Source organism: Phragmites australis, chromosome 16, assembly GCF_958298935.1.
Source record: "Phragmites australis chromosome 16, lpPhrAust1.1, whole genome shotgun sequence".
In the NCBI taxonomy this organism is placed as follows: Eukaryota; Viridiplantae; Streptophyta; class Magnoliopsida; order Poales; family Poaceae; genus Phragmites; species Phragmites australis.
The window spans coordinates 4,135,850-4,158,819 of record NC_084936.1 but is presented as its reverse complement, the minus strand read 5'-3'; the positions used below and the strand labels follow the sequence as shown (position 1 = coordinate 4,158,819).

At 40.6% G+C, this 22,970-nt stretch overlaps 1 protein-coding gene across 4 annotated transcripts; it reads right to left on the bottom strand.

Moving 5' to 3' along the window:
- Positions 1 to 12,864: 12,864 nt before the first annotated feature.
- Positions 12,865 to 17,531, bottom strand: LOC133895492 (transmembrane 9 superfamily member 2-like). 4 transcript variants are annotated; one of them, XM_062335833.1, is made up of 8 exons: positions 17,182 to 17,531; positions 16,885 to 17,045; positions 15,689 to 15,729; positions 15,001 to 15,580; positions 14,776 to 14,913; positions 14,524 to 14,680; positions 13,974 to 14,458; positions 12,865 to 13,386 (listed from the first exon to the last, which is right to left on the bottom strand). In XM_062335833.1, exons 2-8 carry the CDS (start codon positions 17,031 to 17,033, stop codon positions 13,167 to 13,169), a joined length of 1,770 nt encoding a protein of 589 aa, XP_062191817.1. In that variant the 5' UTR covers positions 17,034 to 17,045; positions 17,182 to 17,531; the 3' UTR covers positions 12,865 to 13,166. The 4 variants fall into 4 exon arrangements, with proteins under 4 accessions (XP_062191817.1, XP_062191818.1, XP_062191820.1 ...); XM_062335834.1 differs by having other exon boundaries at positions 17,198 to 17,531; XM_062335836.1 differs by lacking the exon at positions 15,689 to 15,729.
- Between the last annotated feature and the right edge of the window lie 5,439 nt (positions 17,532 to 22,970).

Below are 22,970 nucleotides of genomic sequence, written 5' to 3'. Positions count from 1 at the left end.
TGAGACCGGATGGCTGCCTTGATTTGGACCGGTGATGTGTACATTTATCGAGCATATGCGAGCCGCTGGTCGCTGTCGCTAAAGGACAGCAGCGACAGCGGATCTGGAAATCCTTTGACAAGTCCGAGTGCTATTTCCGGGACGGGAGAAATCTCTCGCAGTACTAATATCTCGTTTGACGGCAAATCACACGTCCCGTTAGAGGAAAAAGCATGCGGTGCCCATCAATCGGTGAGAGGGAAACCCAGCTGCTCTGATAACCTTTTTTTACTCCTGTATATTTTGCATGCTGTGTATACATCAACCGGCCACTTATCCCGGCTGCATTTTTTTTTTCTGTCAGCATCAGTGTATGATAGCACAACATAGTACTATAAAAAATCATGTCAGTACTGGTGCATAATTAGTATCATTGTTGATTTTTAACTCACCGTGAAATCGAAAGTGATAGTTGTCGAATTATACGATTTTTTGCATGAAATATACGCGTGCATGGTTCGTCGAAGTCAAATCCAAAACCTGTTACCTTATGTGAAACCATTTACCATCTTACCTATCACTGATTGGTGATAGCAATAGAATATCTTTTTTCTTTTGACTCTTGTCATCAGAAACTTTTGATAATTATATTAGATATCAAAATGACTTTAAATAAAAAAGTTATTAACTACGAAATTATAGATCTCATCCATAGCATATTTTTTATATAAATATTTTATAAATTTCCAAGTATCTCACTAAAAATATGCAAAAGGACAAATGGTTCTCCTTCTTCAACATTAACCAACTTAAGTATTGCATATATATTATTATTTCACCATATAATTACTACCGTTGGAGATGATCATTTGCCTAAGTTATATATTTTTTATCATTCCATATTTCATCTAACTTCGGACTGAGTTAACCCACATAAAAGTCAGAGAAGAACATTGCACATACAATATGTTAATAATTTTTAGTGGTTAAGCATTGCATATATAATTATTTCACCATCTTCCATGAGTGAACCACAACGAAAGGAGTCGAGCTTGATAAGTTATGGATGTCAAAATGGTTGTGGATCTGATATGGACACCTAGATGAATTCAAATAAAAAAATTAACTACAAAATTATAAATATCGTTGAGAGCTATAAATTTTATATAAAAGTTGTCTTCATTTAATTTCATATAAAAAAGTTATTGATTTCTACATAGGAGACGCAAACTATCATCACGGTTGGTTCAAAACGAAAACCAATAATAATACTTCCTCAATTATTAATATCGATTCATATAAAGAACTAGCAGTGATATATTAATAATAGTTATTCATTATCTGTTCTTTTCAAATTAGTTATTATTGTCGGTTCTTAATCAATATAATACATAACTTGCTGACGTGGTGAGACTAAGAGATGACCGATGTGACACCATTGCACATACTCACAGAAACAATCCATCTTGAATTGGCTGGTTGAGCTTTACCAGGTAGTTTGGTTGGTCTGGTTGGTCAGGGGCTTGCGGTAACCTTCGGTCATTCGAGGTCCGAAATTCGGCCGTCCTTGCGTATTTACCAACATACCCTCTACCTAGCGGCCACCTATATTCCTCCGGACCAGACAGTGCATATCTCTGCCTGCATATAATATAGTTGAGAAGAAGAAGAGAAGTTCTAAATAACATTCTTCAACACCCGCTTTGTCAAGCGTCACCATCCGTACCTAAAAGCGTAACAAGTGTGGGCAACATCCCACCGTCCATCTGGATCCCTGTGCCAAATAGACCAAAGTTCAGATAAGGACCTCACCGTGCACACCATAAATATCAAAAAGGAGAAAAGCCTACTAACTATAAATGCCTGTTGTTAGAGCTGGACACTTTACGATATATATATAACTAGTCTGTATTTCTAAAAGTACATATTTACTATTATAATATACTATAAATGAATTAAATATTTTTTTTATCACTATGAATATGCTTGTACACTCTTTATAAGATACTCTCATGTGAACTAGACAAAAAATAAAAAAAAGTTTATCAATTTTAATAGATTTTGATAATACCTTTATATTTATACATAATATACTAAAAACATATGTGTAAATTACTAAAAAATATACATACCACTTGGATGATCTTATATACTCATATTCTATATGAACATATCATTTACCACATAAAATACTTTTTATATTATAAGATACGTATGTGAGAGTACATACTCTCGAAATACCAAATATGCTTCATATATATAAATTCTTTTATGTACTCTTAAGTGTACATACTCCTCTAATGAAAATACTACTACTTATAAATGCCTGATAGAGCTGGACATTTTTTTTACTCTTAAGTGTACATACTCTCCTCTAATAAATATTTAGAAAGAAAGACATATATCAAAAAAATAATATATACTTAAACCGAGAGTATGTAATCCTCTATATATAGAGAGAGAGGGGATGATACGTGTCCAAACAAGCACCTACTGGGAAAACAATGAGTGACAATAGTTGGCAAGTATTGCGTTTTGGGTAGTGGTCTTTCTTTCTGCCTTTCCTTTGCTACATAAAAAAGGATACGGGCTAATTTTGTCAACATATATGTGGTTTCATCTTGAAATAGCCCCATCGTATATACATTTAACACTCACCCATTTTCACCGGAATCATTTATAACCTCCAATTCTTATAGTAGCTTAGTTAGGTGTGGGAGTTCCTTTAAAATCAAATCTGCTTATAGAGCAAGACACCTTTTTAAGACATGAATATAATCGGCACATTTTCTAGATTTAGGGCAAAACACCTTCAGTTCATCATAAAATTAATGATTCGATCCATCGCAGGAAATTAAACACAACATGGTGATAAATCATGTGCACTGTGATAAATCCTAATTATTAATTACAATAAGTCTTAAAAATTATAGTTAAATCTCAGTGATAATTCCTGGCTAGTGATTTCTGAAAAGGATGGGAACTGTTCGTTGCTGAGCTCTAGCTTATCGGTAACACTAAACCGTAGCATCCTGCTGAATTCCTGGCTAGTGAGGTCAAAATTAGGTGCACATGCTACTGCACCCTGCTGCGCTCTTTTACTTTTTACTTTGCCGGTACGGCACACTGGAGAGAGAAGAGAGAAAGGCAAAGCCTTTATAGCACTGGTACTCCCAATAGGTTTGGTTGGTACGCATCCTGAACTGGAAGTACCTTGGCCTTGGGTAGGAGCCCTGCAATGCAAAAATGATGTTCTCCAGGCCCCTTGAGAATTAATATGGACATGTTCTGTGCTTTGTTCTAGGCATGACTATTATTGTTTTGCTAATTACAGGAGGCAGCTGGAATGGCAATTTTCTTATCTACGTACACATCAAACTAATTACTGATGGATATATGAGCATTATCCAATAGTTTTTTTTAAACAATACAGTTAGTTTTGCCCATGATCTGAGACAAATGTTAGTTCATCATACTGTTTAATCACTTGTCGATGATGAAAGTACGGTGAGATATGAGAAATCAAGTTACAATATATCTTAATTTATATTATATCTATTTTTTTTATAAACTTCTAAAACGATATCTATTTGAGAACGGAGGTAGTATATTGTTGGAGCAAGAGTTCGTCTTGCTCTAGCAAATACGGCGATAGTTTTTTCTAAGTAGAAGACTCAAGTTTGGAGACGAAGTTTGAGAGGAAGGAACACCACGAGTATATTGATGATAAGAAAATGGATCGATTTAGGGGGAGGATCACGGATTTGCTGTGATTCGTGCTCTGTGTCTCTTGTTTTGCCCAGAGGACCATAGCCTTGTATTTATAGGGTCATGCGTAGCTTGACGTACAAGTTATCATAATGTACAAATATTCAGGATCTGGCAAAATTACTGAACCTTATCCTAGAAGACTAACTTCTATCATGTTGGAAGATAAATATCCACCGTGGTAATTATCGTGGTGCCTACCCCCTGAAGGGGGCGAGCCGGTCGCCAATTGCAGCCCGGCGTCGCACCGCTAAGGGTGTTAAGATAGGTACCATCATGCTGGGGTGCCAGAGCCGCGTCCACTAGCCTAGGCATTAAATGCCGGTCACTTCCTCGTAGGTAAAGTACGACTGATTTTTGCTTTTTTAGCATATCTTTATTGAGGACTGATGCGTCACCCAGTAACCTCCGGGAAGTCAACCCGGGCAGCAGGATGCCGAAGCCTCGGGGACCGAGCCTTCGGAAGGTGGAGCTCCGGAAGGCTGGGGCTTTAGAAGGGGAGGCTTCGGGAGGCTGAAGCCTCGGAGACCGAACTTTCAGGAGGCTGAGCTCCGAAAGGCCAAGGCTTCAGAAGGCGGAAACATGCTCAACCTCTGGGAGGCTGAGCTAATTAAGCCAAGGGGCCGGCGGGGGTATAACGACCCCTAACATATATGATGAGTGATTGATAAAGTTGTTGATTTGGTTTAATAAGTCGGGATTGTATGAGTATGTTTATGAATTACAATTATGATCATAGCTAACCTAATTTGCAGAGAAAAATAGAGTTAACATTTTTGTCTCTGAGTCTAAGAAAAATATACATGCCAGATGATCAGACGCAAGAGAATTTATACACGTCGGATGGTCCGGCGATATGCCACATTACACGTCGGAGCATTTCAGTGAAGAAGCAAAAAATTAATTGTTCACTGGATAGTCCGACGTTCAGAAGATTTAACACCGAAGGGTTTTGAATCAGAAGAGAAAATTAATTGCAACACCGGATGGTCTGCAATGTACGCCGGACTATTTTTTCTGGAAAAGAATTTTTTTAGAGAAAGAGCTTTTGTATACATCGGATGGTCCGGTGTGTACACCAGAGGCTTCACCGGGGCATTTATTTGAGAGAGGTTGCAAAATGGCTTTTGATGGAGTTGTACTCGCCAGATGGTCCGGCGATGAGGTATTGTACATGCCAGACTAATTCTTTTAGAGGGTTGCAAAATTGCAGGTCTGGTGAGGATGTACACGTCGGATGATCCGACGTTCACGATATGCCTGGGATGATTTATTCAACAGATAATTTTGATTTTGACTAATCTATAATGGTGTTAAAGATGCATGTTTGCTTGTCTGATGATATGCAGGTGATAGATGCAACGTAGCGGTCGATGACGGGATGATCGGGACTAAGCGGGATACTTGGTGGCAGACGATTAAGGAAGCCGTGTGAAGTCAAGGGTGGTCCTAGCTGGTCACATGGAGATCAAGCAAATCATGGAAGGATGGATGAAGACGACGTGTTGACAAAGTCAAACGAAGGGGATGTCGATGCAAGTGATAAGGCGGTCCAAGGGATCGGGAGTGGGAGAGACTTGCTGACAGTCAAAATCACAAGACAGAGTACATGTGTCGATATCAGTATACTTGTTTAAGGTGTAAGTAAGTGGCGATGAGGCATGCTTTGAGAAACATGCAAGAAGGTTTCACGGTTTGGCCTCAAAACTCTGGATGGATGGAGTACATGTGGCATCATCGAGAAGCTTGCGTCGAGGTGAAACTAAGTCGTGAAGGCGCCATGATCGTTCGATAGATGGAACAAAGGATGGACCAAAATGCCCGGTGGTAGGTAGGAGTGCATTAAGAGAGGGGTATTTTAGGAACAATGTAGTTTAAGGGCTAAACAACCTCCCTAGACTTATAAATAGAGGGTAGGACTGTAGGAGAGGTGAGGCAGCCATTTGAGAGCTTTGTGCTAGGGATTTAGATAAGAGGAAGAGGAGGCTTAGCTTAAGTGTTAGGTTAGAGTTTTTGTGAGCAAAATACTTTTGTTATTTGCCCCCAAAAAGGTTATCCTCGGCAAGTAATGAAAATCATGTTGTTCCTTATGCTTGTGTTTATCTTCTTCTAGTCTCTTTCTATTGGCTCCCTTTCCCAGTTTGTGAGTTTTTCGTTGTGTTTTTTGTTTTGCTCAAGAGTTGAAATTTTTTCCTCACCTAGAAGTTGTTATTCTTGTTTCTAGAGACATAAAATTCACATTCAGAGTGGTCTTAAATCTCCCTTGCCTCTAGATTCATCAACTTGAAGAATTTATTCACACGGTGACTAGATTCTTGGTTCTTAGTGTCTCTCATTCAAGTTGTGATTTTTTTTTTGGCGATGACTCGTGAAATGAGTTTTAATGGAACCTAGGGTTCATATATTTTCATGGAGCCATGCTTTCTTCAAGAATTTTTCATTGTGTTTTGTCTCTCTTGGTTTCTTGCTTCCGCTCTTTTTTTTAGGTGCGTTGGGTGGTAAAGTAGGAAAATTCCATCTGTTTAGAAAGAAATTGATGAGACGGCTATTCATCCTCCTCTAGTAGCCATTCTCGGTCCTACAAGATGATATCACCTAAGTGATTGACGTCGGAAATGACATCTTCAAAGCTCCTGGCCCTAACAGTTTTTTGATTGAGTTTTACTAGGCTTTTCGGATGTCATCAAGGAGGACTTGCTGATCTTATTCCACAAATTGCATTATGAGAATCTTTTTCTACATAGTCTCAACTTTAGGATAATTATGCTCCTACCAAAAACCAAAGAGGCATGTCGCATTAAGAAATACAGGACAATCTATCTGCTAAATATTAGCTTCAAGATTTTTACATAAGTGACCACCAATCATATAAATAGAATGACGGACCGGATAATCCGCCCAACCCATACAACTTTTATACGTGACCGAAACATCCTGGAAGGGATTTTCATCCTGCACGAGACCATACACGAACTTCATCGCAAAGAGTTGAATGTGGTTTTACTTAAAAATTACTTTGAGAAGGTGTATGACAAAGTCAAGTGGTCTTCCCTACTACATGTTTTCCAGATGGAAGATTTTTCGCCTATGTGGAGACCTTCATTTCTGGAGCTAGCATAGCGATCAAATTTAATGATAACACATGTCCGTACTTCCAAACCAAAAAGGGTTTACATCAAGGAGACCTGCTCTCTCCGATTATGTTCAACATTGTCGCTAACATGCTAGCGGTCCTCATTGAGAGAGCCAAAAATGATGAGCAAATTGGTGGCATAGTATCACACCTTATAGAGGATGTCCTATCTATTCTCCAATATGTTGATGACACAATCCTCTTCATGGAACATGACCTGGAAAAGGCTAAGAATATGAAGCTCCTGCTATGTGCTTTTGAGCAACTTTCTAGTTTGAAAATCAACTTCCACAAAAGCGAATTGTTTTTTTTATGTCCCGGAATAATGCCGTTGAATACGCTGAATTGTTTGGATGCGCTATGGGTGAGCTTCCCCTGTGCTACTTGGGGATTTCGATTAATTTTTGGAAACTCTTGAACATGGATGGGAAACGAGTAGATGAACGGTTTAAAAAGAGACTCAGTAGTTAGATGGGAAAATATCTATCTGCAAGCGGCAGCCTTGTCCTCCTTAACTCAGTTTTTAGCAGTCTCCCAACATGCATGATGTAGTTCTTTCTAATACTACAAAGGGTACTGAAAAGACTTGACTACTTTCGCTCCATGTTCTACTAGCAAAGCGACAATTGAAATATCCTCTAGTGAAATGAATTTGTCCTATACCAACCTAAAGATCAGGGTGATTTAGGAATATGAGACCTCAATGTTCAAAACACCTCTTTCTTATGTAAATGAATCTTTAGATTAACGACTGAAGAGGAGATCTAGCAAAACATATTATGAAACAAGTATTTGGGTTCAAAACCTTTGTCACAAGTTAACTAGAAACCAGGTGATTCTAATTCTAGGCTGGGCTGATGAAGGTGATGCGATATTTCTTTCTCTTTGATACCTTCAATATTAAAGACGACTCATAAATTGGGTTTTGGAGGATCTGTGAGAAGCCATCAATGCTCCATTTATAGGACTGCTGTGGTATCTCAACCATCATGAGGACTGGTCCGTTCGAAATTCGAAAGGCAGTGCATGAGGAACTGAGATTCCCTCGGGTCCAGTGGCAATCAATGTTTCTCTCTCCCATATCCTCCTTTTCTCTCTCCCACGTTCTCTCTCTCCAGATGTTTCTCTCTCCAGTGGCAATCTCATTTAATGCCATTCACTCAAGTATTTTCCTTCCCAGGCATCTCCTCTCGGTGAGCAGAGTTGTGGCTGACGTAGAGGTGCAGTGCCTTGTCCCATAGCATTAAATGCTACAGGATGGCCCTGCAGGACGGCCATGCAAGTGAGATGCTCTCACAGGTGAGCGTGCGACATGTAGTGACGGGACAACCTCACGGGCAGGCAGATGCCGCGCGATGATGGGACAAGGCATACCGGTCGACTGGAGTAGGGCAGCCCTGCTCACCCTTCGTCATCATAGGCTAAGAGCAGTTGGCTCCATCAGTGTTAGGCCGGTCTCAGGGTTGGCATGGTCTGTTTGTATATGCCCCTCTCCTCCTACTATATAAAGGGGGAGGAACAAATTCATTGGACTCGTTTTGTAACAAGTTCATCTAAACTATAATAAAATATACATGATATAGACCTGTTATCCCATGAGAGGTCTAAACCTAGATAATTACTTGTATTCTTATTTTTTCTTCAACACACACATATTCATCGGAAACGTTGATCACGCGCCCGTCGTACGGTATACACCGAAAACATTGTCGAGGATTAACCCTCGACACAGATGAGTTTCGCTAGAATTTGAATCAGTCTTGCAAATACTCGGTGAACTCGTTTTATCTGGTACTTATACATAGTGATGCACCCATAATGAACAAGAAACTATGAAAACTAAAAATACCATTAAAAATTAAAGTTTCCATATGGTACTTACTTAAAAGAGTGTTACTAACCAAAAATAATTTAATCAAATGACAACGGTAAGAAAGTCATAAGTGTTGTTTTTACTCAAAAATGAGACAATAAGACACCTCTTTCTTTGTTGTCATTTTGCCATTTTTGCATGGTTTATTATCTGTCTGGTTTCGAATTTTTACCCACCGCATAGTGTATCAAACAAGTTTAAAAATCGGCTTCATGATCTTAGTAAAGAATGAAAAGCCAAATTACTAGTTACGGTGATATCTTTTTGTTGGTCATTATGATTATATAGAAATGATATTATCTTTAATAAGAGAAGTTATGTTACAAGTTTGGGTCGAAGTCTGGGCTTCAATTGACACCCCGCCACCGTAGTCTTGCATCTTTTCCTCCTTTTGAGTCTGCTTCATGTACTCTTTGTTTCATTTTACTCTCTCTCTGTTTTTTTTTGACCATGTGCAATCGAGATATACGGAAGTCAAGGTGAACTATATAGTTGTATCATCTTAATATAATGGTGATAATCAATAAAACTTCTATTATTTAGAAAAATACTATTTAGACACACAGATCATGTCCTGGTACCGTGGAGGCGATCTCATCATGAGCCGATAATCGTCATGAAAGCTTCTCTTTTCTTCTTATCACCATGTGTTCTTGGTGCTGACTATGCTGCCATGTTTATAGACGCACGGCCGTCGTTTTAGACAACCAATCTAGCCATGCTTCCGGAAGCTGAAACCCAACTGAAGGCAACCGTCTCCTACCTTTTCGGTTTCGTGTTTCCATCTGCTTGCAACTTGGAACCAACAATTTGAGTTTATCTACATGACTTTATCACCAAGCATGAACAAACGTCCACATATATATGTTCCTTTCTCAAAAGTCAAAAGATGCAAGCACCATCTTTTGGTATAGCAGGTCAGTGACCCTAACATTTCCTTTCACAGTGCTCTGCCAAACGAGTGGGCACACACAACACAGCTGTTGTGTTGTTCTTGCATGTTTATTTCCCTCTCATTTTTGTTTGATTAGCCTATACTCATCGCCAGTACACAGTACCTGCCTTTGCACATTTGTTGCCCATCTTCCATTATTTGACCAAACTATATTGGTCTGTTCGTTGTGTCCACATGCAACATCATATCACATGCACCATGGCCCTATATATAAAAATCTTAGTTTGGCATGTTGATGTTAAGTTGGTCCATTGCTTAGTTTGTCTAGGTTCTAGCTTTTATAGGGAAAGCATGTCAAACTTGTTGATGTTAAGTTAGGTCCGTTGATGGTAATAAGATCAAAACCTGGAGAGAGAGAGAGAGAGAGAGAGAGAGCATATAGGGAAAACGCACAAAAGTAACCACACAACCCATGGTTGGCCAGGGTCAAACTAAAGTGTCAAACTGGTCTTCAGAGATAGCTGGCAACTGGGTTCAAATTTCTCCAAATGTGCAAATTTACATGTAGCGTGAAGTGCCACATAGATAATTGATCAAACGGAACAGATAATTTACGTAAATCATGTAATAGGACCAGATGATAGATGAGTTCATTTGCACCCTTAAATTGGGTTCAAATTTCTCAATATGTGCAAATTGAAGTTTTTCGTTATTTTCACCCTTAAACAAACAAATTAAATACTTTTTTTATCAGCCTTTTACATAAATCATGTACTAAGACCAGATGATAGATGAGTTCATCTGCACGTGACATCAATCGTTCAACTTACAAGACCAATCTTACCTGTACACATAGCAGGATCCCAAACCTATATACTACGCCGATAAATCATGAATTTTGTCCTGTATATCTAATATATTATAAAATTTATCTGATAAATTATGAATGTTATTTTTGTCGATGAACTTTGGTAATTATTTACCGATAAAATAACCTAGCACGTCTCCAAACCGACACTCTCGCTCTCCTCTAACTGTGCTTATTCTCTCTCTAGGGAGTAGGGGATGAGGAGGAGAGAGAAAATGTTTTGGAGCTCAGCTGAGCTGGGTGGGAGGACGTCAACATCGGAGAACGCGCTCCTCACTTATATATCGATCGCTGTGGGACGAGACGGCGAGACGGGATGCATGCCTTCGCATCAACTCCATCGCTGTCTTGAATTTTTCGTTCCAAATCTCTCTCATCTCTCTAAAGTTGATAGTAGAATTTTGTTGGGAATTTGCTGTCGGTGAAAAGGACCGATGGACTGTTGGGAATTTCTTCCTTTTCATGATTTTTTTATAGTGAGATCTATTTTTATAATTTTTTAATTAGAAATAAGATCATACGAGATCAAGGGCTCGAACTCCTGGCCAGCTCGAACTCCTGAGCCCGTTTGCTTCTCATGGTTCTTTCTACCTTCCCATAACATTGTATGATTGTTTTCATCTATTTTTCTTTGAAGTACATAACATTAACAATTGAGAAATGCATTTTCACGATAATAGATATATTTAGGTCTGTGGTTATAAATTTTGAAGTTGAGTTGTCAAGCTAGTGAAGCGTGATTATGTTATGCGTGTACTCATTGTTTTCTTTCAACGAATCCGTAGCGATTCGTTGTTTTCCACTTGCTATAGTAATCTACTGATTTTGTGAGAAAAATCAGAGAATGCACCCATCCATATCACAGGGGCACATCCAGCTAAGACTAACCGGGGCGCTGGCCCTCACTCAATTTTTCTAAACAATATTAGTTGGCTAATTTTTACTATGGATACGTAAACGAATTATAAGGTCCCACATAATAAAAAATGTAAGTTAAGCCCTTATTAATTTTTATTCCGAATAAACCCCTACGCAGGGGGAGAAGAAAAGGAACAATGGAACCTAACCAGACTAAAAAACTAGTATAGTACATGCTTTGGGAATTGCAAACAAGAGAATTGGAAAATGCAACGTGGTCAGGGTTCTAGCTGGGGATGGCGAAATTGAACTCGTTTCCCCTCAACAACATAATTGCTTAGTTGTTATTTTAAAAAAATAATAACTATTATTGAGAATGGTATACGAGTTATTCTGAGACTATGTATATATGATAAAATAGTAAATGAGTAATTACTACTTTTTAAATTAGAAAAAAATACCATCAATAAATAAAGGCTTGGGACCTCTCCCCTTCTTATCTGAAAAGCCATCCATCCCAACGGGACGGAGCCCATGTTCAAGACACACACCTTGCTAGTCTCCCAGCTGCGACGTGCGCGAATCTTGACGCAGCATCTGCGGCTTACCTTCGAATGACATGGACCGAAAAGGAAAAAGGGTTCGCAGCTAGCCTCTGTCAGGTAGCAAACTGCCATGTACATATTCGACGACTGAAGCAAAGCCGAGGCATTTCACATTCGATTTGTGTTCCTTCTTTCCCTGCTTGTTTTCACATTCATTTTTGGTCCCCTGGACTTGCCTTTTTCTTCCTTTCCCTTTTAAGTTCAAGAAACTCCTCTGCAAGCCTTTTCTAGCTATATTCAAATTCATCCAAAGATATCTGATCTCATGTCACTGTCTCACTCCATCTCCTCTTTTTTTAGGGAGAGAGAGAGGGTCCATCTCCTCTTTTGAGAGAGCAGAAAAGATGCAAAAGTTCAAGAATGCGAGCCCATTTGCTCAGTAGAACCAGAAGATAAATGATACACTATACTATATATACTATATATACTATATTACAGAAAAGAAAGTTTTGTTACTTTTCAAGGGAATTGCTCGAAACAAATTTATTATTACAATCACCGTCTTATAGACTTTGATCAACATCCAACTACTTAAGAAGGATTGTTGGATTTGATCCAAAGGCCCAGGATGGTGATTGAAATATAACAAGTCTTGGAGCACTTAAAGAATAGCTATACCCATTTCAGAATGCAGTTTCACCGCATGCCCTGTCCCAACCTTTAAGATTTTCTCGCTAGCACAAATCTTCAAGTCATATGGATGGTATTTCGCCGCATACACTATTCCTTGCTAGCACAAATCTCCTTTACTTCAAATTTGTACACGTCCAAGGTGCAGCATGTTTGATTAGCTCTGTGCTTAATAACGTTTATAAAATCCTGCATCTACATCTTCAGAGATAGGCACACTATGTTCTCCACCATGCTGCGGAGCTAAACACAGGATTCAGCAATAAACATAGAAGTAATAGGTCACATTGAACTAAACAAGAGTACATAATACAGACACATCGTTATAAATATTGGCGCTGGTATCAGTCCTACACTATATCCTTCTTGCAGGGAGCTGCAGGATGAACTAAAAGTAAAAAAGAACAAGAAAAAACGAAGAGGAGGTTCGGACTGAGGGCAGGCAGCTGCTTGGGCAGAAAATTCAGGCACAATCCGGCGACGATTTGTCAATTTGGTTCTGAAGCTGCCCTAGCCAGTGACAGCCATGATTGGTGCGAATCTAATCATGGTCTAGGTTACTCGCACTTGATGGACCGGTAAATGTGCCGCACAAACAATAGCGATGCACGGAAGCCGACAGTGCCCAGCATGAGGAAGAAGCCGTAGCAGACGCAGGTCATGTAGCCGAAGAAGAAGGACGTTTGCATGAAGCCTGACATGTCGGAGCGGGCGTGGTAGTAGTAGATGCAGTAGAAGAAGACGAAGATACCAGTGGAGCCTCCACACAGGACAGATCTGCAAACAGATATGGCTGGCTTTTATTCCACAAGAAAGATCAAAGTGAAAGAGGGGAATATGGACACTAAGTCCAAGAAATAAGAGAGCAGACATTTACGAAGTTGTTCTAAATACGGTTCCCTAGTGCATGACTATTTTTGGCTTTTTGCTGCAAACAAGAATTCCAAGATTTTATCTTTTCATTATATTCACTATATGTCCAAGTGTTAATGTGTCCTATATTCATCAACGCATTTCAGAACCAAACTTTGATACAAAACAATAAAACAGTAAATATAGCTCAATTTGGAGTGGTTGCTGAAAGTACAGTGCTTTAGAAACTGTGCAGTTTTAACATCTTACTGGATGCTCAAGTGTTTATTTAAGGTCCAGTGCTTTATGTAGCAGGTTAAAAAAATTCTAGACATCTCTAAACCAAACTCTGATTTAGCAACCCATCAACCAAAAATAGTTGCTAAAAATTGCATGATTCCCTGTGCGTTTCTTTCATAGTTTTGATACATTGGCTTGTGCAAACACGAACAAGAGCACATCATCAAATGAGGATAAAAGCATAAAGATGAATTGATATTTTAAACACTGACCTCCACCACCATTCATGATCCTCAACAGCAAGCTGGAAGTATGTGAGTGCCACTGTGACAAACGCTGTGACGATGATGAGGATAATGAACACAATGAACAGGATGCTGTAGATGGTGTATATCTTATGCCCCCAGATGCTGGCAAATATGTAGTACAGCTCGATGTAAATAGCACTGAAAGGGAGGAACCCTGCCATTGCCATCTGGGGAATTGTGCTTCGGTACCATGGCAGCTGAGGGATTTCCCTTGGGTACTTGGTTGTGCGGCAGGGAGCTTGGAATTCTGTGTTACTATTTTTCCCAGCTATACCACCCAACACAAGGAGAGGAGATGTTACAAGTGCCCAGATGAGAATAATGACAATGATAGTACCGAAAGGCAAAGCTGCAGTAGCACTGTACGCTATCGCAACAGTGTTTAGAAAGCAGAATGTCATGAAGAGAGGCCCACAGAACAAGCAGCCAGTCAATATCAGATTCCTCACCTGAAACGTTAAGACATAATGAGTAAAAGCAGCAAAGAATTGAAGAAAGCTGCGCATTGCCTTACCCAGTTTGTTCCCTCCAGTTGCAGATAAAAGGACGTGGCTGTGTACCCAGCAATACCGGATGTAAGAGCGTAGATGACAACAAGGGCAGTGAAAAGAGCTCCCCTGTTGTACGGATAGAAAACACCAACAATCGCAAGGAAGAAGATGAAAATTGCACTGTGAAATGAGATCATTTATAACTTGTTAGGATCATTTCAAAGCTTGAATCAAATCATAACATAATCTTTACTGTAAACTGAACGAGTTATTACAGGGCAAGAAGCTGAGTTCCAGATCCAATAATTGCTGCAAAAAGAGACTTTTGCTGTGGGAAACGGAAGACATCACCATGTATATACTTCCACCCAGTCTCTTCTTGGTCTTCAAGAGACTCATCTTCATGAGAATACCTTCAATGAAAAATGAGAAATTAAGATTGCATTTAGTAGAGCTCCAACCTAGGTGACAAGAATGGCATGCATTAATTAAAGTCTTACTTGATGAAATCGTTCTTGAGCACACGCATCAAGATTGTAGCCAAGAAACCAGTCAGGAGGAGTACCGTGACACATGAGTTAATAATGGAAAACCAATGGATCTCTAGATGTTGCGGCATAGATGAAGACTTGGAGTATTTTTCCATTCTTTTCTCAAAAGGAATATCCGTCTTTTTCCATGTCACTGAATAAGAAAACTCTACCGGTACTTCCTTGTCCTCTGTGATATCCACAGCCACATTTGGATCCGTTTGGACATTGATTTCTATGACACGGTTGTTGTTGTACATGATGTCAAAGTGGATGTGCTTAAACAACAGGTATTTTGCATCCCCTTGCTCCCTGTCCTTGTCCAATTTACCAAGGAATCCCCATAATGGCAAGTCATCATAGTACATCTGGAAGTAGTAATCCTTGGCAACTGCATCCCGGAGCTTAGCAACTTGCTCCTTTGACAATGTTTTCTTGCAGAGAATCTTGGAGTTCTTGTCATCCTTGAAGTTCAACTCGTATGGTGCATCAACCAACCGATCACCATTTAGAACCTCCCCAAGAGCTTCCTTTTTGTCCTTTGGATGTTCTATTACAAGCCAGCAGTTAACAACAAAGAAATAAGACATGGTCAGAACCAATCAATGAGATTGCTACAATAAGCAAGTAACAGCAGAAAAGATTGGCATTTGTATACCTGGTGCACAAAAGGGCAGATCATAGTACCGATAAGTCTCACTGCAATACACGAGTACTCAATTATCATGACCATGATAAAAAGGAAGCAAGACAATTTTAACAAGCAGCTACCATAGAGACATCACGTGGTTATTCCCTTGTAGATTCCAATTGTTGAGGCAATACTAAAAGTGGAAAATGCCATAACTCAAGTGGCGTTAGTGCCAATATAGCCATATAAGGCACCTTTCCCTTTGATTGAAATATTCATACTCATAGTTGTTACGGCGGCGTGGCGATGCACGGCAACCCACCACCTTCACAACTTTACAGCGTCTATGGCGCGTAGCGTGGCGACACCATAAACACATCGACAACTTTACAGCGCCTATGGCGCGTAGCGTGGTGACACCGTAAACACATCGACGTGGTGAATACACATATTTCAATACTTTTTCCTAATATACAGTACATATAAAAAAGAAAGAAAAAAAGAAAGAAAAGGGGAATACACAAATAAAAGGGGTTGCAGCCAACCCAACCCACTAATTCGGCCCATATAAGCCAGCCCAACCACCCTTCAACTAACCTTTACCCTAGCCTTCACTCCGCCCTCCCCGCGCCATCGCTCACTCTGCCCTCCTCGCACCCACCTGCTCCTTCCGCCCTCCCCACACCGCCTACTCCCTCCGGATCTGCACTGAGCATGGGCGGCAGCCGGGGGCAGCCGGCTCGGGAGATCTAGAGCGAGAGGCTGAGGCAGATGCCGGACGGCGATCCACACAGACAGGTACTCCTCTCTCTGTTGCACCCGCCACAACACACAAAGCTGTGGCGTCCCTGTGGCAAGACGTTGTTCTCCGCCACGCTAATATATTGGCGTTATGGCAACGATATCCTGACGCCATGAAAACTATGTCCATACTGCTTATTTCTAGATTGTGGATGTGAAATCACAAAGACACCGTAACAAGTAACACCAACTACCATTGCTATCCTAGAGCCCCATTCCTATAATTGAAGAATACCATAGTTACCGATTCATAGCAACTAACACATGACCCGTGAAATACTTACTATTCAAGCTCCTAAGTCCATCCTAGCAGTAATCATATTTTAAATCAACTCATAAACAACAAACTTGTGCTCGGCACAGAGTGCTCGGCAAATTCGATCCCATATCTAACGCTTGCACATTGCAGGAGTATGATATACCTTGGATTGTGGAAGGGCCCGACTTTGTTCGCGTAGAGCGGAACATGATCCCCCTCCTTATACTTGTGATCAGAGCCATCAGCTCTCGCTCCCAGCGCACAAGCCAACACCACCACCGCAAGAACAACACCCGTCCCCACCCTCGCCATCTACGGGAGCACCTGGCCAAGAACACCGATTAAAAGTTCAGAGATCTTCACCTCCTGCACATGCAAGACGCCAAAGGCAAGATCTTTGCAAGTGAAATAGTAAAAAGAGAGAGGCAGATTCGACCCCACCAGCCCCTCAGATCCTTACCACGATCCAAACTTACCACCCGGATCGGGCCCGTGCGGCGAAATGGCGAAACCTTATCGAAAGATTTCAGCGGAAATGCGCACGAAATCCGCAGCGGAGTGGATCAAAACGGCGCCTCTACCCTGCCGCTCCGGCGCGGAGACGCCGCCGGTTTGGGAGGCGGGGTTGGGAGCTCGGAGACGGGTATGGGGTTCTTCGGGAGGAAATGGCCGGGGATCTGCGTGCGAGGGGAGCTCGTGGAGATTTGGGGAGGAGGTGGCTAGAAAAATCAAAATTTTATTGCCCCTTCCGTCAGGTCAAGCAGTTCGGGGATGGAGAAATCTCTTGGATCTAGGTAAGAAGAAGAAGACGAGTGTAATAAAAAAAAAGTTGATGAGATCCGTGTCATGGCAATTTGTTTTGAAAAATATCATTACAAATTACTTCTTCTTTAAGATATATTATTATGAAGATTTTTAGATAAAATTATTCTGATCTTCTTCCTTCTTCCACTTCTCTCTCCCTTTCATCTCTCACGTGCTCACGTGCTCATATGTGTCGTTGTCTCCCCATGGTCGCGATGAGAGATGACGCCGACGGGCTACTCTGCTCCAGGGTTCAAAAATTTGTTGGTAACCGACTAAAATACGCAATAACCTGGCATCTGTATCCGGCTCAATTTCAAAGTTCGAGCGCTAACCGAATTTGAATTCAAAAAATTCAAACCGATTTTGAAAAAACTAAAAAAAAAATCCAAAAAAAATTCCATAAAAAACTAGAGCGAATTCTAAAAGTATCTATGCAAACAAAATTCAAAACAAATCTTGTTTGCAGCACCAAATTGATGATCAAAGTGCATAACTCGGTTAAATGGGCTGATATGTGCAAAAGGCTGATATGGGTCGAATGCACAGTAATTTGCGGCCCGTTTTGGCCTACATGGAAGGGATAAGGATGCCGGCGGTGTGGTGAGCACTGTGCACAGCAGAGATTCCCCACGCTCCTTCTCGCAGCTGAAGAAGCAGCTTTGTCGCCCGCTCGACCAAATCTGCTGCTGTCCGGCGTGATTCCGGTGTCGGAGCAGCGGTTATCGAGCTCCTAGGCTCGGTAACCGACCACATCGCAGCGGTAACCGACCAACTTCGACGAGCTACGCGGACTCCGTGATGCAGATCGATAACCGACAAAGGAAGCTCGGTAACCGCTTCAGCTTACCATGGTGGGACAATCTTAAAATGGTTGTTGATTCCGTTCAGCCATTGTATGCATTCCTCCGCTTTGCTGATCAGGACAAGGTGCCAACATCGAGTGAGGTGCTCCTGAGATACACCGTTGTGAAGCAGGAGTACGATTCGTTGTATCGCAATGATATGGATTCTTTTGAAAAGTACATGGCAATTATCGATCACAGAATGTATGATCTAGCGAATGGGACTTACATGAATGCCGGTGATACACTCTTGCCACTTGCTGTCTTTTTGTACTAATGCTTATATTTCTAATGCTTATGGTACTAATGCTTCGATCATCAACTTGCAGTGGTCGCCCTGAACCCCCGCACGCACTACACGTATGGCACGGGTCCAAACTTGTTCGAAGATCTCCGTGCAGCATTCGAGAGGATGCCCGATGTTAGTACTGCCGCGGAAGCACTTATTGAGGTTGAAACATATCAGACAAAGTCTCTGTTGTTCGCAGGTCTGCTCGCTTCACGGATGGCTTGTGACGGCATGACTCATCCTGGTACGAAAACCTTCACATATCTAACCGTTGCATTATTTTATCTACTTTTCCGAGCCTCATATCACTTTACCTACTTGCAGCGCAATGGTGGTCTATGTTTGGTTCGTCTACACCTACACTATCAATGCTTGCCAGACGTCTAGTGTCTCAGTGTGCTTCATCTAGTGGGTGTGAGAGGAACTGGAGTACATTTGCATTTATTCACACCAAAGTTCGCAACCGTTTAAGCTACAAGAAGCTCCATAAGTTGGTATATGTCAACTACAACATGAGAATACAGAACAATTTGGATGCATGCATCATGTTGACTGTTGATGATGATTCATTTCAGCGGCTTATGGCGCTTACATTGAACGAGTAGAACAATCCGCTCCGGGACTGGATGGAGACCGGCAGATCAAATGCAACCCCTGAGCTTGATGAGGAGGACACAGATAGTGACATACCCCTGCCTACTCACCTGGTGACAGACACAGCGAACACACAAGACGTACAGCAGTGGGCTGCTACAGTGGTTGGTGACACACACACGGGAAAGAGGAAGAAGCAAATGACGCATACAAAGAAGAGCAAGAAGATTAAGGGTAAGGGCAAAGAACAAGTGCAAAGCGATGAGAGCACAGATAGTGACCCAAAGAGCCCAACTTACCAAGAATTGAATGATAGTAGCTCAAAGACAGATAGCGGTGATGATGATGGTCAGGGCGACGATGTTCCTCCATACCCATCCTCTGTTGTTCCTCCCGTGCAATTCACTGGTGAGAGTCAGTTTTCGCACGCCACACAGGATCAAGACCACGATGCCCCATCCTCACAAAGGCATATCATACATGGTGGCCACGATGGACCACAAGATAGTGGAAGCTATTCCAGCAGCTATGGCATGGAGAGTAGTTCTGCATTATATCCGTAACACTATCCTATCCCCGATGTACAGTCAGAGCCTCCTATTCAGTGGGTCTATGAGTGTCAAGACTCTGAGTTTTATGCCATTTTGCAAGGACAATAGTCAACCACTTCTGCATGGACGGAGAAAACTTGGGCAGAGTTTAAGGCAGAGTTTATCTGCATGACGGATAATGCTAATGTCCACCGAGGAGTACAATATAACCAAATTTAATCGTCCCCCAAGCTGATGGTTCTAAAAGTGATGAAAATTTACTTTTTTGCAACTAGTTTATTTCCATACCATGGTATTATACTAATTTTTTTCATCTCGTAGGTTGCACGTGGTGTGGATACTATGCAAACTACATTTTAAGCATCGATCATCACTTTGGTAAGTACTGATGGATAGCATGTCATTGCGTTTTTAGCTTTATTACGGACAATTCGATATATATTTATTAATTTGAGGCGCTGCATATGTAATGTACGCATATATTCGATGAAATAATTATATGTTCGTGCTCGTATTGCTATTAGTATCTATTTGTTGCCTCGGAAACTTCCAAAATATAGCAAAGATCATGCCAAATTTTTTTCTGATGTTACAAAATATATCATGGTATTATACTATTTTTTCGCTGATTTATTGGTGATTTTTTTTTATCTTTTATGATTTTTCCATAGAATTATTAATAACGCGTCCATACCGCTCGGTAATCGCTCAAAACCGATCGATTTTTACTACAAATCGGTCGGTTATTCGCCGCTCGGTTATCGCGTAAACCGCTCGGTTTATCGCAAAAATTTTAAATTTTTTCAAACGAATTTTGTCCAAATTTTATTCAAATTTCAAACATTTATCGTGATTATCACGGATTTTCGATAATCGCTTGACCTCGGTAACCGAGCAGCGAACGGTAAGTTAAACCTTGGTCTGCTCATCACCTGCTCAATGTTTCAATTACCAAGTCATATTATTTGTTACAAAATATTCCTATTTTTCTCTTGTGTTGTGAAATATGATTAATTTTGTTGGAATCTGATGGTTTTTTCTGTGCTCCTTTCGAATCGTTGTTTGGGCCTGACAGATCAAACTCTTTTTCTTTTGCGATCGCTTTCTTAGTTTTTGTTGCACCGAGCTTTGGGAATTTGACAATTGATATTTGGTAGCATTATACACTACCTCATTTTACCAAGACTCGGTCATTCGTGATGAGTGATAATTATATCTCATCACTGAGACTAGGTTATTAGTGATAGATAATAAATATATCAGTTATTAATGATCGAGTCATCAGTGATGTGGGAGGTTATAACTTGCCAGTAAAGATATCTTTAGTGATGCGTGACGTTTTTACCCATCACTAATGTGCTCATCCTTCGAATAGCTTTACCTGTTTTCTGTCTGCATCTTGAAGTAATGTCCGGATATAGTAACCATCTTCTCCTAAAATAAGATAGTACACATCTAGATATCCGCATCGAGATCACTTGTAACATTCATACCATAATCACCATGCATTTTAAGATATCTACATTGTAGGGACCAAAGTTACGAGATATCCACATATACATAATCAAAACATATAACAACGCAAGTCCACATCAAGAATGGAACTAAAAATTACATAATTTGAAAATAGAACCACAAATTACATAACTCAGTACGCTATCTTCTTACAATGAAACTCGAATTTCGAAGAGACAACTTCGGTCATTATGAACAAGACGATCCGTCCTCGAATGTTGAAGAGTGCAAACTCATCGATATTTCAATCTAGAAAGTTGAATTCCTACTGAATGAAAGTAGTTATGAAAAAAAACACAATTAACGTGAGCAAAATTATTTTATCATCGGATATTAGTAATGAATAAAAGCAGTTATGAAAAGACTATGCAATTATCTTACATCTGAGTATTTCATATCATTTGCTGTCATGGTTAGCACCATGTGACACGCAACGTAGAAGCCGTAGGCGTTGCTCGGTCATTGTTGGTGGCATTGGAGAGGGAAAAATACCATCAGTTTGAAAGAAAAATGTAGTAGTAGAGTATTTATAAATATGTCTGCTAGCACTTATAGAATGGGATTCCAACTCAGCACCTTTTGTTTTGAGTATTGTGAATGGGATCTTATGTGTCAATATGCGGGGTTCATTCGGATCGTACTTTGGATCACAATGTATATATGCGTCAAAAACCCTATATGCAAAGAGAGATCCATTAGTCAACATTTGAAAAAAATTGAAAAGTTCAATATGTAACGTAAGTCATGAAGAACTTATTCGTCGAGGATTTGTTTAACCAAAGTATAGTCATGTTATCCTCGTTTGTTGTTAGGTCCTACTACTGATCTTGATGACTCGAGGTACCAGACCAAATTTCACTTGGGGGCAATGACTAGTAAGATCCAATGATCACCCGTGTTGTGGGCGACCATCAAGTAGTCATTCTTTGAAAAGTGGCTCATTGATCTAGCCACATATCCCACAACGAATTCCCTTTCTTGTTCCATCACAAAAATCATTATAATTTGAGGGTCAAGGAATCTAGAGGGCTCACTCTTCCACGTTTCTTGCACCAAGTGTCTACAGATTAAAAGTTAGTTGGATTGAAGAATTAGTGGTAATAATTAATAAGCTTCTAGTTTGACGCCCACAATAAAGTAGCTGTCCCCATTCAAGAAATGACGATTTTGGTATTGGATGACAACAAAAATCCTATTCACTCTACAACCTTGCAGGTAGTAATTATACAACCAGCATAATGTTGTCTTGCTCTTCGAGGTGGATTTGCCAGCAGCAAGGGCTTCCCAAGCTGGAATTTTGGATTAGCCTTAGTCCAAGCTGCTCCTATCTCGCACTTCTTTGACAGCTATTTCTTAGACCCCGGCTTGAACTTCTTCTTCTTCTCTAGGTTGCTCTTAGGTTGCCTAGATGTAGATGGCGGAGTGGGCAAAGGCGACACAACTGGCTCATCTCGAGGCTAAGATTGGGGTAGGGAACTCAGTGCACTTGAATGTCCAGGTGGATCACTCCTAAATGGTTCCTTGTGCACCAAGATGCCCCCTCTTTCATTGGATCCTTTGAATACGAGCTTCATGTAGTTTTCGGATCTCATCATTAGGTGGGAGGGGCGAAGGACGGACAAATTTGTATCCATGGCATTGGCATATACAA